Raw genomic sequence first — 16,120 nt, 5'->3', positions numbered from 1 at the left:
CTAAATATTCCTCAGTCTTAAAAAGGAAGGCAATTCTGACACAGGCTACAACATGGATGAACCCCAAGGTACGTTATGCTAAGTGAAATAAGCCAGACACAAAAGGACAAATATTGTACGATTCCATTTATATGAGGGACCAGAGTAGTCAAATTCAGAGACAGAAAGCAGAATGGTGGTTACCAGAGGCTGCGGGGAGGAGGGAATGGGGAGTTAGTGTTTAATGGATATAGAGCTTCATTTTTACAAGATGGAAGAGTTCTGGAGATGGATGGTGGTGACGGCTGTACAACAATTTGAATGTATTTAATGCCACTGAATTACAGTGGCATTTAACTTTTAAATGGTTGAAAAAGTAAACTTTATGTTATGTGTATTTTACCACAATAAAATGTTTCGCCCGTGTAAAGGTTTCTTCACTGCAGATTATCTCAGAACCTGGATCCTGTTCTTGTGGTCCATTCTGTCCCCACTGGAGGCAGACTTTCCAGTCTTCCCCAAACTTATTTGATCATGGAAGCTTTTTTGAGCAGGAGAAGGGGAGGGAGGCAGACCATCTCGTGAACCTGTACACCTCGAAGCAGCCTGGGGAATGCTGGATTAAACTCTAAGCACGAGCTTTCTATCACCAAGCTCTGGCTATGTGATGGTGACAGTGCCAAGTAAAGCAGCTGGCAGGCATGATCTCATTTCATTCTGCCAAGACTCCTGCCAGGTAAGAACTATCACCCCCATTCCACTGATGGGGAAAACTGAAGCTCAAAGAGACCAAGTAAGTCGCCCAAGGCTACACAGCTCACTGGCAGGGCTGGGACCCAAACCCAGGTCAGGCAGACTCTATGCTCTCACTTCTCAAAGTGTGGTCCCAGAGAACAGTGCTGATATGACCCAGGAGCTTGTTAGAAATGCAGAGCCTTAGGCACCCCCCCAGACTTCCTCCTGCATCTGCATTTTAACAAGGTTCCCCAGGTGATCGTGGGCACATTAAAGATGGAGAAGCACGATGAGCTGCAACACACACTGCCTTCCTCCAAGCTCTCTCGGGTCCCTTTTCGGACTTTATTGTGCGTTATGAACACCCTCCCAGTATATGTGATCTGTGTATTAGACACCAGCCCCCTCCCCTTCTCTCTCTCCCTCCTAATACATATGGGTCTCCCAAAGCCCATGAGTCATTTAGCTCCTTGTCACACTACACTACATTGGGATTTTTGCCAGCTAAGGAAAAACAAGCACGATTTAAACAATTAAAGGGATTTTAAAGCAATTCTTTCAAGGGCTTGCCCCCTCGGAGGCTCACAGAAGAATTATCCAGAAATTAGAGAAAAGACACAATAGCACAGCCAGTGCATTCTGCTACCAGCACAGGGTGGTTCTTTATAAATGCTCCAGCGTGCTGTCCAATCTAACTGAAATATCCCAGATGATTGGCTGTCCTTCAGTTTTCCTGGGGAGGCTGTTTGAGATGCCAAGGTTTCCTTTAAGAGGCACGTAGGGGAGGGGACCTGCCCTCTGACTTTTCCCTCTCTGGTGTGAGGACTCCCTAGGTGCAGCCTCTTGTAACCAGGTGAGTCACGACAAAACCATCTCCAGTGCCCCTTGTACACACAGCCCTCTTTCACAGAGGCTTAGCTAATAAGCCAGAGCGACTTAGCTTCTCTAATCTTTGCTTATAAGTCATTCTATCTACTCCATTAATCGCCTTTATCGACACTCCTGTGGGTCTCTTTCTGGTACTGGGTTTCTCCGGGCTGCAGACCAGCCTTTCCTCACAGGGATCCCACTTCTGGCTCCTATCCACGTCTTGTGAATCGTGTCCTAGTTACCCGAGTGCCCACCCAGCACCGCCCCACACCCCAGGGCCAGGCAAGGTCATCAGCCGTCAGGAGGAAGCTCATTGGGTACAGAGGGCATTTCACATAGTCTGTCAATGGTCACCTGTCCCAGGTGTTCATATCCAAATAAGGTGAGACACAAAGGCCAACAGGCCACACAGGGAGGCTGCCACTTTGCCCGGTGCCCATGTGACGACATGAATCCTCTTTCAGCACAAGCACTCAGCTGCCCCTTTGTGTACTCATCAGAAGAGGTGACGAGAGGCAGAAAGGAAAGCCGGACAAGGCTCTCGGTATCGGCTGTCCCCAGAGACAGGGCCACGGAGTCTTCCTTTTGTGTGTATGCATAATGCCCTAAGTTTCGTAACTCCCCCCTATGGTTTTGTTCAAATGCCTACACATTGCTTATAGCTAAGGCCCCTGCAGTGGGGCCTCTGAAAAACCCTGCTGGGATCGGGCCCTGCTGACATAAAATCTGTAATGAATTGGGTGTCCCAACATGCCAGACAACATGCAAAAGGAGCATGAGGACTGTAGTGATCCATGCTTGGCTGTGCTCCTTGAAGCAAAAGCAGTGTCTCTGCTATCCCTTCAGCTGCGCGCACAGCAGGCGCCCGCAGGCCTGGTGTGCGGATGAAAAGGTAAGCAGTTCCTGCAGAGGTGAGAGTCATCTTTCCTGCGCCTAACACCCTACATGAGCTAGATGGAGGCCCAGCTCCGGAAAGGTTCACCTGGCCCGTGGCACAATGCAGCCACAGAGCCCACCATACCTGCCTGAGAACCCCACCTAAGGCCAGCTGAAAACACCAGCCTTGTTCTCTGACCCAGCCAGGTTCTCTCTTTTCACCCTGTTTCTGCAATCACCATATCCACTGCCAGAAATGGCACACACTCTCCATCTGTGCAGCAAATACCCACTTGCATCAAAGCCCAGCTCAAATGCTGCATGCTTCGTGATGCCTACCAGCCCTGCTGGGCACCAGCGTGTCATTCCAGGTCACACTAGGTGATTACAAGCCTACCTTCTCCTTCTAACCTGCGGGCTCACTTAAGACAAGGATTACTCTTCCTAGTCCCAGACCTCACCAGTGTCCCACCTGTGGCCGGCCAACGAGTGTCTGCCAGATGTGTACTTTGGAATATGAAATACAGGACAGAAACCAACCCCTGTGCTGGGTCCCAGGCTCTTCTTAGATGAAGGTCCCATAGAGGGGTCCAAATCTAAAGAAGGAAGGAGTGTTTCCCGTGCCCCCATCTTCGATAATGGTGGTGTCATGAACGACTTACCTGCCTCTACAATCAGAGCTGGCAACTCCCGCCTCTCAGCTCGTACATGCATCTGCCGAGATCTGCAGACTGCAGCTCTGCATGTATTCCTCAACGTCTCGCACAAGACCATCAATCACCTTTGCCTAAATCTCTTTGCAACAGCTCCTAATTGTTCTGTCTTCACTTTTTTTTGCCTTATAAATAAGCTTATCAAGCATAATGCTAAGAACTTCAACATATTGTCTCCATTGAAGTTATCCCCCACATGATGGGCAGAGTCACCATCCTAAAAGCAACCGTCCACGGCCCCACCACTTACAACTGGGTGGAGTCCAAAGGCCTGAGGGTGTTTAAGGCTCTTGGTCCAACACACACCCGTTACAAGGTGACTCACCTACCATAGCCGCCCACGGTCCTTGTGTCCCAAGCCTACCCAGCACCCACGTGACCCTCAGCCAGGGGACCCTTCCTTTTATCCCCCCAAAGAGCACAGGCTCTGGAGCCAGGCTGCCCAAGTTCAAATCCCTGCTCTGCCAACTCCAAGCCAGGAGGACTGTGGCAAGTCATTGACCTTCTCTGTGCGTGTGTCAAAGAGTGACAAGAATGCCGACGGACCACCTCCCCTCATACGACTGTCACAAGGCTCTGCCAGGGCACGTGTGGAGTGCTACCTACGTGTCTCCTCCAGTATTATCCTGCAAAAGTTGCACCTGCCCATCCTCAGTGCTCCTTGGATGGGACGCTCTTCTTGACCCTGACATTTAGGACTTAGCTGACCCCACCTCTGCTTCCACCAGGATTACAGCACCTCACACCCCTTCCCACGAATTACAGGTTAGTTTTGTAGATTTTGGCCCTCTAGACTAGAATGAAAGCTCCCTGGAGATGGGGTCCACATCTAGGTCAGTTTTAATTTCCCTACAGGCCCAGCAGACAGGGTTGCTCAATTGACCTTCGTCCAGCAACCAAATATGAAGGCTAAGAATAGCTTCCTACCTGAGCTCGGAGAAACGACCCCCAGGAGGCCTTCTGATTTGCGCATACGTGTGGTTATTTTAATAAACACATAACTTAGGTGCAGAGCGGAACCAGGTGGTGTGGGATCAGCCCAGCTAAAAGGGTGGTCCCCGAACTTGGTATATATAATGGAATCAAAAGTCAGACATTTACAGCATGAAATGCGATAAACTGACGGTGGGGTCCTAGGAGCTGGTGTGTAAGGGGTGGTCTAAATGATCTTCATCCTTCTATTCTCGCCAGAGATACTGCCAACAGGCCCTTTGTCACACATGAGCCAGGCACAAAGTTTTCACCAAATCCTGTCTGTGGTTTTATCGATCAATTCTGAAAAGCCCCAAATAATAATCATGATTTTCTCCATTTCACAAGGAAGTAATGTTCTTCAAAGGGTTAAATACCTAGTACAGTTATACAAACAATAGTAATGATATTTGCACAGCACTTTAATCTTTAAAAGCCTGTAGAATAAATAGCATCATCATATGCCCACTTCACAGGCAGGAAAATAAAGCTCCGATAGCCAAAGTGACGTGCAAAGTTGCAGGATGTGTCTGGGCCAGCACACAAACTCTGGTCTCCAAATTGCAGATCTCATTCACCAGGTCCCACATCACCAACAGAAAGACCAGATTTCAAAAATACATACACACGCACACACACACAGCGCCCGCATGGTCTGGGCAGTCTCAGCATCTTTATGTCCTCAAAGAATTAATAACAAACAACCATCAGTCCAGATATTCACTTTTAACTTCAACTCAAAATAAAGGCAAGTGCTGCATTTAATGAAATTCATCCTTAATCCTTCATCACAGGCCAAAAACTTATCCTGCAAATTATCATGTTACCTTTCAGAGATAATTTCAGCAGCAAAAATTTGTATAGCACTTGCTCTGTGCCAGGCACTCTTGTAAGCACTTTACATAGATTAACACATTTAGTGCTCAGAACACCACGAAGAAGGTACTGGACAGGCTCCTGCACACACACACACACACACACACACACACACACCAATTTTAGAGCTTGGTGTACATCAGTGAACAAAACGAACCTCTCCTCTTCCCTCAGGTTGGAAGGTAAAGTAACTGGTTCAAGATCACCTAACTAGTAAGAGCAGAGGCAGGACTGGTAACCAGGCAGTTGGGCTCCAAAGTTCATGTTCTTAACCCAGAAGCTCTTAACCCTTAATTCTTCCTGGCTGCGTGTCCTGAATCTGTCCCACAGCATCAACAGGCCAGAAGGAACAGCCAGGGAGACAGGAGCTGCTTTTGTGGAGCACAGCTCCCTGATGGGTGGAATGAGGGGACCTGTCCATTCAGTCACCATTTGCTGCAAGATGAGTTTACGGTAAACTGTAACCTCAGCCTTAGAGCCACAATGCTGGGGACACAGCCCCGCCCCCAGGAGCTCACAGGCTACTGGGAAAGACTGGCAAATACCTCCATCAGGATAACTGCAATCTGCCCTGAGATGTCACTGGGCCCAGCACCACCTGGGAATTGGGGTGACTGCCCTAACTGTGACTTGGGGGGGGCCACTGTGAACCAGTTTGACAACTTCATCCTGGGCCAGCCCCCTCCCCCATTTCCCAGTCTCCCTCCTTTGCTTCAAAAAAAAAAAAAGAAATCAAAGTAATCTGATTCAGCGTAGAGCACTGACTCCCTGCTAAATCCCCAAAGCCTAATTACTTACTATTGTGCATGGCAATCTTAGGAGGTGTTTGTCTTCTCTCTCCCCTCGGACAGCCAGCGAGTAAGATACACGGCTGCTAGGAAGCACTGCTCCAGGTATGGAGGTGCTGCTGCCATTTCTCAGGGAGCATTTTCAAACACACTGCACTGTCTGCTTAGAACGTCCTTCCACGGCCACCTCCTAGCCTTCAATGCCTGGTTCAGATCTCCTCCAAGGAGGGCACCCTTGCCCGGAACCACCACACTCTTTCCTCCAGAGGTATCTGCTACAGGTGTCTGTTATTTAAGCCCCGCCTGTACCCCTTCCCCCTACCCCGCACACTCCTTGATAGTGGGGACTGGGCCCCTTCCAGCTTCAGAGCTTAGTATGGTGCAGGTGTGCAGACACTCAAGGCAACATGTTGCCTTTAATTTCTCAGGCACTTACCACGAGACCCAGGCCTGGAGCCCTGCCCTGTGCCGAATCAGCAAGGGCAGCAGTAGGCTGGGGGCTGGGGCCTGAGTATTCGTGTTTTGCCATCTGCAAGGGGACCACCTATTGGGCAGAGAGCCCCTTCGCTTCTTGACCACACAGTGACTTTCTGTTCCTTTCCCCAGGAGGACAGCACTGCCCTTTCAGTAGAAACTGTAAATCCTTCAGACACTTTTTCTCCTTTTTTAGTAAAATGCTATGCTCCAATGGCCTCTTCAATAATGGACGATCTTTAACTTAAAAAAATAAAACCTTCCCAAGCGTTCAGCTTTCTGTTGAGTTGAACAGCTGGATTTCTCCCACCCAAGGCAACACATGGCAATGCTTAATAATTTCCATTTTTAACGCAGGAGGAACGTTCCTCAGAGTTCAAGAGGAAGTCGAGAGGGTGCTTTCTGGATTGCAGGAGGCCCGCACAGCATCAAGAGTGGAGAATCTGGAAGTCAGGGGGTAGCAGATGGCCCGGTAAGGAGGAGGGACTGCTAGCAGATGGCCCTGATAGTTTGGATAAGGAAAAAATAATAATAACTTTTGATTGCAAACAAATTCAGTATTAGAAACATACCAAGAAGGGGGCCCACGCAGATGTTTGCTGTTGCGACAGGCAGGCATTCCCTGTTACTCAGAGGGAACCCAGAAAGCCAAGGAACTGCAGGTAGCAGTGCAAGCCCTCGTGCCCTCGTCTCCAATTTGCTTTCTTCTATGCCATTTATTAATAATAAGGGGCAAAGATCCAGGGTCACAACTCAGACCATCCAAATTAAAAGGCTCCACAGGGGAGTTTTAGGGCAGTGAAACTATTCTGTATGGTATTGAATGGTGGGTACATGTCATTATACAGCTATGAAAACAGAATGTGCAACACAAAGAGTGAATCCAGATGTAAACTATGGACGTTAGTTAATAATAATGTATCAAGGTTGGGTCACCGATTGTTACAACTGTACCACACGAATGCAAGATGTTCACAAACTCTGAATTTCCTGATCAATTTTTCTGTAAACCTAGAACTGCTCTAAAAAAATAAAGTCTGTTAATTTAACAAAACCACATTCCTACCCCTGGCTCTGGTTCTTGCTGGCTGGGTGACCTTGAACTAGTTACTTATCACTCTGGGTCTCCTTTTCCTCAACTGCAAAACGAGGACACTAACAGCTCCTACCTAAGGGTTGTTATGAGGAGCAAGTCAGTGAATGCACAGACGGCACTTAGAATAGCCCCCAGTATACAGTGTGCTGGTATCAGCCATGATTACGACGATGAGAGCAGCTATGTGCTCAGCACACTTTAAATACTTCCATACACCATGTGGTTTAAGTCTCAAAGCAGCTCTATGAGGCAGTAGGAACTGCTGCTAGGCTCACTTTATAAAAGCAAAAACCTGAAGCTTAGAGAGATCACATCACTTGCTCAAGGTCACACAGCAGGCTAGTAAGGATAAGCTGGGACTCAAACCCACACACCTGCCTTCACATCAAGCTGCCAGCTCCAAGAAGAGCTGCTGCTTGCTGGGACAGGAGCCTTTTCTGGCTGCTGGAGATTTTGTTCTCATCCAATGCAATCTCATTTTGTTGAGAGAGGGAGGGGAGAAAAAGAGGGAGAGGAAGGAAGAGAATCCCCAAATGCCAGGCAGGATCTCGGCAGAGCCAATACTAGAAACCAGATCTTTGGGTAAGCCACTTGAACCAGTGTACGAGGTATCATCAAACAATAAGGTAAATGTTTAAATTAAAAAAAAAATTATTATAGTGAAAGACACGTTCCCATTAATCCCCCTCAAAATATTCCCCCTCACTTCAAACACACTTATCCCATCGTTCTTGCCACTTTCTGAAGCAGCTCTGGAAGTCCTCTTTCCTGAGTGTCTTTAATTGCGCTGTCGTGGCCGCCTCGATGTCCTGAATCACTTTGACTTTGGGGAAGAGCCAGAAGTTGTACGGTGCCAGATCCGGTGAAGGTGGATGAGGACACACCACCTGAGTAATGTTTTTATTTGACAGAAACTGCCGTACCAGAAGCGATGTGTGACATGGAGGGGTGTCATGATGGAGGATGATTTATGACGCAATTTAAAACACACCTTCTCTCAACCGTAGCTCACACCCGACTGACTGCACCCAACAAGCTGAAACCTGTCACACACTGTTACTAAGGTTTGACGCACCGCTTCCCATATTGCAGATTTCTGCCTTTCCGTTGGATGGCACTCGGCAGCAGCACTCACCATATTTTGTGATCACAATGGAAAGTCTCCACACATTGCTTCTGGTACGGCAATTTCTGTCAAATAATACCATTATGGTGTGTTCTCATCCACCTTATTCACCATGTGACTTCTGGCTCCATGCGACTTCTGGCTCTTCCCCAAAGTCAAAATGACCATGAAAGGTGAACGTTTTGAATCAATTCAGGACATCGAGGCAGCCACGACAGCACACTCATGAAAGAGGACTTCCAGAACTGCTTCAGAAAGTGGCAAGAGCGATGGCATAAGTGTGTTTAAAGCAAGGGGGAGTATTTTGAGGTGGAATTAATCGCAATGTGGCTTTTACTGTAATAAATGTTTTTCATTTAAACATTCACTGTAGTTTTTGATCACAGCTCGTATAGCATCGCACCCCCACTCCCAAACAGCAGGGTGACCCCATTGACGATGGCCTGCTATTCATCAGCCTCCGTTTGTGATCAAGGGGGTGGCTCTGCCAGTCTACCACCACCCCAAAGCGGTTGGTGACACCTTCCCCAAGCAGCATGAAGGGCTCTCTGAGGTGGTCCTGCCCAGAAAACCCACTGTGCAGGCTCGGAGTCCCGCCTCTACCATCTGGGATAGTAACTGCACTGTGACCTCCCCGGCCCACAGCAGTAAGTTCATGTCTTGCTTTTCCAACTCAGGATTTGCTTTTACATAACTCGAAAACTTTGGATGTGTGACTTGTCTCCCAAGCCTGCTGAAGCAGCCTTTGCACAGACGTTCGTTTAGAAGCCAGACTGCATCTTGCTGCCAGTGCCACCGCACCTCCACGCCCACAGGTCCTGATGTACTTTTTGCAGCTCAAAGTCCCCTCTTCCTACTCATGCTTTCTGCACCTCTGCTCCCCACACAGGGGAGCGTACAGAGACCCACTGCAGCGGGTGCCTGTGCAATCATCTCATCTCCTCCTAACCCATCTCAACACCAAGTCCCATGCACAGGATCCCACCCCCACTAGACTCTGCCACCCCCTCCTCCCACATGGCCTTGACATCAGCCCTGGTACAGAATAAAAAGTAAGGATAGGTCCGAGCCAGGAGACCACAAAAGATCCTCCATTTAGCACTTTCATCCAGCTCCTCTGGTCTCCTGAGATGCTAGGAACCATCTTCAGATCTCTCTCAAGCATCCCTCCGTCAGCCCTCTTTTCCCAGCTTTCCTTCTGTGGACACCATGACAGAGCTAATGTTTGTGCCTCCCCCCTCAAAAATTCTAACACCACCATGAGGTGGATGCAATTATCACCCTTTTCCTTTTACAGAAGGAAAAACTGAAGCACATACTGTGACTTTAAAAAGTAAACAAGGTTTTCACCTTTTATATCCTACTTGGGGGAGGCAAACCAACAAATAACAAGGCATAGAATTAGTGCCTGCAAAGAATTAAAACAAGAGAGTCAGTGACTCAGAAGGCTACTTTGGGTTGGATGATCAGGGAAGGCCTGGGGAACACTGCAATGACAAGGACGAGCCTGTCATGGGGGACTCTGGAGGATGAGCAAGGTTTCCAGAAACTCCAAAACTTGGCCACAGAATGGCCAAGTTACTAGCTCTGATTTCACAGGCAGGCGCTCGGCCCAGGCATCTGTATGTTTCAGAGCCCCCCAGGTGTTTCTCACCTGCAAGCCAGGGTTGAGAAGCACCAGGTTCCACCCTCAGCTGTCTTCAAACACTCCAGGTGCCACCACTGAGAGCAGTGGAAGCTCTTTGGTTCCTCAATGGACTGAAGGTTTGTATCTCCCCTATTCTGCTATGTCGGGGCCCTAACCCTTAATATGATGGTAGTTGGAGGTGGGGCCTTTGGGAGGTACTTAGATGAGGTCATGAGGGTGGGGTCCCCATGATGGGATTCGTGCCCTTCTAAGAAGAGGAAGGGACACCGGAGTTCATGTTCTCCCCACCAGAGGAGCTAGTGGGTGACAAAAGCTTTCTCTCATACTTGCTTATACTCCCCACCAAGTGCCCACCACAGGCCAGACACACAACAGCAGGTGTGTGCTACATGCTTATAAAATGCGAACAGGGGTGGATATACTTCTGGCATGGACCTGGGGCTGGAAGGGAAGTTAGGCCTCAGCCCCACCTGGGCTGGGGAGAGAGCCTGGGCATGAGCAGTGGGGAGGAGGCTGGGGAGGGGTGAGACAGGGGCAGCGCGGTGGGAGCGGGGAGCATGGGATCTGGAGCCAGGAGACCAGGGGTGCTGCTGCCAGCCAGGAGACCTTGGAAAGTCACTAAACTTCTAAGCCTCATGTCCTTCATCTTTGCAAAAACATTGTAAGGATTAAAGTGCTTAACATTCAAAACATACTTTCATTCCATCATTCAACCAATATTTACTGAATCCCTTTTATGTCCAGAAACAGTCAACAAAAAGCATAACGCAAATGTTATTACTAAAGAGATTGCCGATTTCCCTCCATTTCCCTCTCTGTAAGGGGGACAAGGCCAGGTCCTCCCGCTGAATAGAACTGACTGCTCCATAGCTAGTGGAGTCCTTTTTGATCAGGCAGTACACTGAAGATACAGGCAGCAATGGGATCCTGTCTCAGCCACCTGCCCAGACTAGGTGTGACAGGAGCTGCGAGTGGAGGGAATAGCCAGCCTAAGATGAGGGCGCCAGGGAGCTAGAAACCAGGCAAAAGTGTGCAAACCCTGATTCTTTACTCAGAGTAGCTCAGCATTCCCCCTGTAGATGGTGGGTCTCGGCTCGGGTCACTGGAGTGCAACAATGGGCCCCAACGTTACTCCCTGGCCTTGCACATGTTCACGGTCAGTCCAACACCTGCTGAGAAGGTGTAGTGGGAGAAGTGAAATGACAGGACACTACGGCCTGCCGAGTCACCAGGATAGGGGAGAGTTTGAAGTTCAAAGAGAATCCCAATTGCTTCTCTGCAAACCTACCCTCTTCTCAGAAGTTATCCTGAGGAACGGAAAGTTGATGGTGTAGAAAATGGGTTTCTAGGGAAGACTCTAGACTCCTTACAATCATAGAACCAACCAAACATTTGGCACATGCCCAGCCTCTGACACCAGCTCCACCACGTATAAGTTTTATGACTTTGAGCAGCTCATGTGTTCTCCCCTAGATGTTTCCTGACCTATAAAATGCGGGTAAGACCTGCCTATGAACATAAGCCACATGTAGATGCCATGCAAACCTGCTCCTTTGCCCTGGGTTTCCATTTCCTCTTATACGCAGGCCCACACAGAACCTTACCAGATTCTTCTTCCAGCAACCGCAGAGCAGACAAGCACTCCTCTGCTCATTTTATAGGTGAGAGAACAGAGACCTAAAATGATTATGTGACTTGCCCGTTAACTTGGTGGAAAAGCCAAGTGGTACCAACCTATAATAAAACCTGGCAGTTCCCAAAGGGCTTTTGAATACATCATCCTACTGGGTCCTTCTCACAAAGACTCCAGCCCCCACATGCTGGTGAGACTATAGCCCAGGACTGCCCTGTCCAAGGCCGGGGCAACCTCCATTCGCCTCACTACTTGCCAGTACACACTCTTTTCCCAAGAATCTTCTCCACTCGTTGAAGCAAAGCCTGCCTGTGGCAGGACAGACAAGATGTCATCGCTGGGTCCCTACTCCCAGAGATGTCTGAGCAGGAACATTATAACTGCCTCCCAGGGCAAGCAGACGCCATCTCCCAGGCTGGAATGACACCCCAGAAATGCCCATTCCAGAAAAGGAGCCCCAGTACCCCAGAGTGTCCTACCTCTGCAGCTGCCTTGGCATGATCTGACCCTGACAGGTCATTCCAAAATGCCATCTGCCAGAGCAGCGGGTTTCGCTATCCCTAGAGCTCCAGCAAATGGGCACAGTGAGCAAAAGGGGGAAAAAAAAAGACACCCAGGCAAACAAAATCAAGACAGCGGGAAACACTGAGCCTTTGGGAGCATTGTGAGGACAAAAAAATGAAACTTTAAAACTCCCGAATGTGACCTTTTCAGTTGGATAAAGTACTCGAGCAGCCTAGCAGCACAATAGATACCCGAATGTACATTACCTTTCAATGCCTTACAGCTACCTTCCCACCCAGGTTCATAAAACCACCTTTTCCAGCTCTGGCTATACCTGTCCACGTCAGCCCCATCTCCAGGCCTGGCCAAATGCCTCTGGGGGCCGGAGGAGGAGGGAGGAGAATCTATTTCTTACCAGGATCTGTGCAATTTTTAGCTGTCTGAGTCCCATTCACTGGTGCCATCAGCTTTCTATTTCTCCATGTGTCCGGTAGAACATGTTTGCTCGCAGAAGCTGTTTTGTGTCCTGGATTGGAAAGTAAGTCACAGACACCATTAGGTCAAGGTGGCGCCTGCATTCTCACAATGACCTTACATGTCTGTAGCTAGCTATGTCAGCAACAGCCCTGTTTGACTATTTCGCGCCACCTGTAGGGAGTGATACGACGATTGGAAGCACAGTAAATATTAACTGCTCACCTACAGTAATCTGTTTCCTAGATCTAGTTCATTGTTTTTTATCCCAGGTGGAACAGCACATCATCTGACCTTGACCAAGATCGCTCAGTTCTTGGACCCTCACAAAGGGTTTAGAGAGGTGATCATTACGTTCTCGGCCAGTAAACTTGCTCAGGTGGCCCTGCCCCGGAGGACCTACAAATGGATAGTAAAGTCAGCAAGCAGACGGAGAAGTTTGATGCAATCTGGCAAGGGGCTTCTCCCCCTTGAGTGTGTGCACAGATGACCTGGGGACCGTGTTAAAATGCAGATTCTGACTCAGTCGGTCTGGGACCTGGGCTTCCACACTAACAAGCTCCCAGGTGATGCTGATTCTGCCAGTACAAGGACCAAACTGAGGAACCAGGGAGATCACTGGCATGGATGCCAGTGACCAATAAAACAGTAAAACTCCTGCAGGTAATTACTGATGCAGCAAATACAGATGATTCTCACTTTAAGAACCTTTAAAGCATTCATTTACCTCTCCTGGTGCGTATAGTGCCTCAGCTGGGTAATAATACCTCTTCTGTAATGCTGACATCTAAGAGCCTCCAGGGATTTTGTTATTTCTGGTATGTAATTGAGGGGGGAAAAAAACACACCAACTTGCCCAATTGCAAAGCACCAGGTATTAAGATGTTCAAATAACCTTTCTGGGCTTCTGTTGGAAACAGCCATTTTTAACCCTAAATCTTCAAATCACAAAGTTTGGGTTTTGAAATGCAGTATTCATTTTTTATTTATGTAGTCAAGTTCCGCCTGATTTTTACCTATAAACCTCTCTAAACTGTCCCTTTCTAACTGCTTGAGAAGGTCCCGCTTTATTTCCATGTCCAAGTTGCTAAATCACCTGCATTTCTTTCATTTTAAAAAATTTAGAAAACAAACAATCAAACCCAAAAGATCCACAGCATCCAATTAAAAATGGAAATGCTAGCAAAGTGAATGTTTTCTGAAGGTCCGCAAGGGTTCACATGTCCCTCCAACAGATATTTTTTGTAAGTTTCTCCTTCTCTCCACTTCCGATTTGCATATCCTAAGCGACTCTCAAATCCCTGGTCTCTCCTTGGATGACGGAGTGTGGGTTGTGGTCCCAGACACCGGCGCTCTCCTACCTCGGGGATTAAGAGGAGGTGAGAGAATGATGCTGAAACATGGCAGCGACCGCCCAAAGGGACAGACTGCCCCTAACGTGTTTAGGGTTTGAAGGGGACGCGTCAGGACACCCAGGGCGCCCCTTTGGACCTGGGCAGGGGCGAGGAGAGAGCTGAGACTCAGTTCCCAGCTTCTAAATCTGGGTTTTCTAGAGATGCGGGGCACATCCCTCACTGCTCCGCAGAATAGGAAAGCGGACCACTCAGTTTAGTGCCCCCATTCCTCCCACCGCTCCGCAGGTCAAGAAAATCCACATCTGGACCCTCCGCGGCGCTGCCCATCCCCCGCACACTGCGGAGACAGAATTCTGGCAGAGAGGGGCCGGCGGTTCAGGCTTTGGTCTTAGTAACACGGACCTGCAGCCGCGTCGTCAGCCCCCAGGGGCCGCGCGCAGCTCAGGGGAACCAGCACCATCGCTCAGAGTCGGGATCTGCCCTCCTGGGTGCGCTCTACCTCCCTGGCGGGGAGGAGACTGGGTGAACCCTTGGGGCCAACCTGGCGGGGAAGGAAGGGGAGCGATCTCGGAGTTGCCCCGTGGCTTCCCAGCCCAAGGCCCCCAAACTACCGGGGCAGCCCGCACCGGCACCTACCCACGCCGCCGAAGAGGCCGGACGCACCGCACACCAGGGCCAGCACCGCGCACACGAAGCCAATTTGCTGTGGCAGCATCTCTCGCCTCCTGCGAACTTTGCGCGGCCGGAGGGGCCCTAGGAGCGCCATCCCGGAGCGCCTGGGTGCCGTCCCTGGGCGAGGATGGGGAGCCTCAGCGGCCGGAGTGCTGCTGTCTGGGGCTGAGCGGCTCTGGGGCTGGAGTGGGCGAGGCGAGTCTCAGAGGCGAGGGACTCGGGACCACAGCTTCATCGCCCGCGGACGAGGTTGGCGGGGAAGCCGCGAGCGGAGCGGGGAGGTGGGGGCGAGCGGCGCGGCCGGAGCTCAGAGTCCCGCGCGCAGCGTGCGCGCTCCGCGCACCATTGCTGGGTGGCTAGGCGGCGATCGGCACGGTGGCGTTGGCGGCCCTGGCTCTCGGGGCTGGCGCAGTCCTGGCGCTGGAGCCGCTACCTGGCCGCTCAGCCTCGGCGCTCGCCCGGCCGCAGCCCTGGCTGCGCTGCCCGGGGCCCCCGCCGGGAGCACTCAGTGCGCCCCCGCGCCCTCCCGCAGCATCCTTCACCTCCAAGTTTGGCGGCGGCAGCCCACCAGCGACGCACCCCTGCTTCCGAGAGAGCCGAGCCCCGGGCGGCCCCGTGCGCGCAGGGGGGACGCAGGCGGGACACGCGGGACCTGCGACCCTCGCCGCGAGCCGCCTCAACGTCGGCCCTCCGGGGGGCGAGCTCTCCGCGGGAACTTTCTCTCCCGCTGCCGGCGCCTGCGTCTGGGAGGCTGTGGCGCCTCCCTCCTCCTCCCCTCCCGCCCGCAATCTCGCCCTCCTCCCCAGCACGTGTACTCCTCCCCTAAGGAGCACTCGCTGGTACACTCCTCCCTTCCCGCGGTGAGGCTCAACTACTGACCAGCATAATCGTCTTCCTTCTCCCTTTTCCTCTCCCTCCTCCCCCCTGGAGCCGAAACGAGCCCTCCTCTAGAACCCCCCAAGGCTGCTGCGGGGAGGAACAGGTTATGGCTCCGCAGGGACTCTCTGAACAAGGCTTTCTGTGGAGCGGTCGCTCCCCTCCGGGCTCCCCACGACCACCACGGCGACCCCAGCGCTCCCCCCACCCCGGGGGAACGGGCGGGAGATGCTCGCGAAGATTAATTGTTCGAGCAGAGCTATCTAAATAGCCTTGCACCAAGCCTACGAGCGCCCGCACCCGCCGGGACCCGCTCCTGCAGGGCTGTGGGGCGAGCGGGGGAGCCCGCGGCGGGGGCGCAGCGCCGACCTGCAAAGCGCTGAAGACCAGGCAAGAGAGAGACCCGAGCGTTATGCGGCCCCAGCACGAAGAGTTGAGCTTTTGATGTTCTGG

The 16,120-nt window shown here is 50.9% G+C and overlaps 1 protein-coding gene across 3 annotated transcripts in view; it reads right to left on the bottom strand.

The window, feature by feature from the left end:
• Positions 1 to 15,515, bottom strand: part of SLC24A4 (solute carrier family 24 member 4) — a 136,179-nt gene extending 120,664 nt beyond the window's left edge. The window contains exons 1-2 of one of the 3 annotated variants that reach the window (XM_081048892.1): positions 14,756 to 15,515; positions 12,706 to 12,816 (exon numbers count right to left, since the gene is read on the bottom strand). In XM_081048892.1, coding sequence (XP_080905018.1) covers positions 12,706 to 12,816; positions 14,756 to 14,885 — 241 coding nt within the window. In that variant the 5' untranslated portion in view covers positions 14,886 to 15,515. The remainder of the gene's footprint in view (positions 1 to 12,705; positions 12,817 to 14,755) is intronic. The other 2 variants (XM_081048890.1, XM_081048891.1) reach the window with 2 other exon arrangements.
• Between the last annotated feature and the right edge of the window lie 605 nt (positions 15,516 to 16,120).

The sequence above is a fragment of the Rhinolophus hipposideros genome, assembly GCF_964194185.1.
Source record: "Rhinolophus hipposideros genome assembly, chromosome: 5".
NCBI classification, from domain to species: Eukaryota; Metazoa; Chordata; class Mammalia; order Chiroptera; family Rhinolophidae; genus Rhinolophus; species Rhinolophus hipposideros.
The sequence above is the reverse complement of the archived record's forward strand: the minus strand, read 5'-3'. Positions and strand labels throughout refer to the sequence as shown.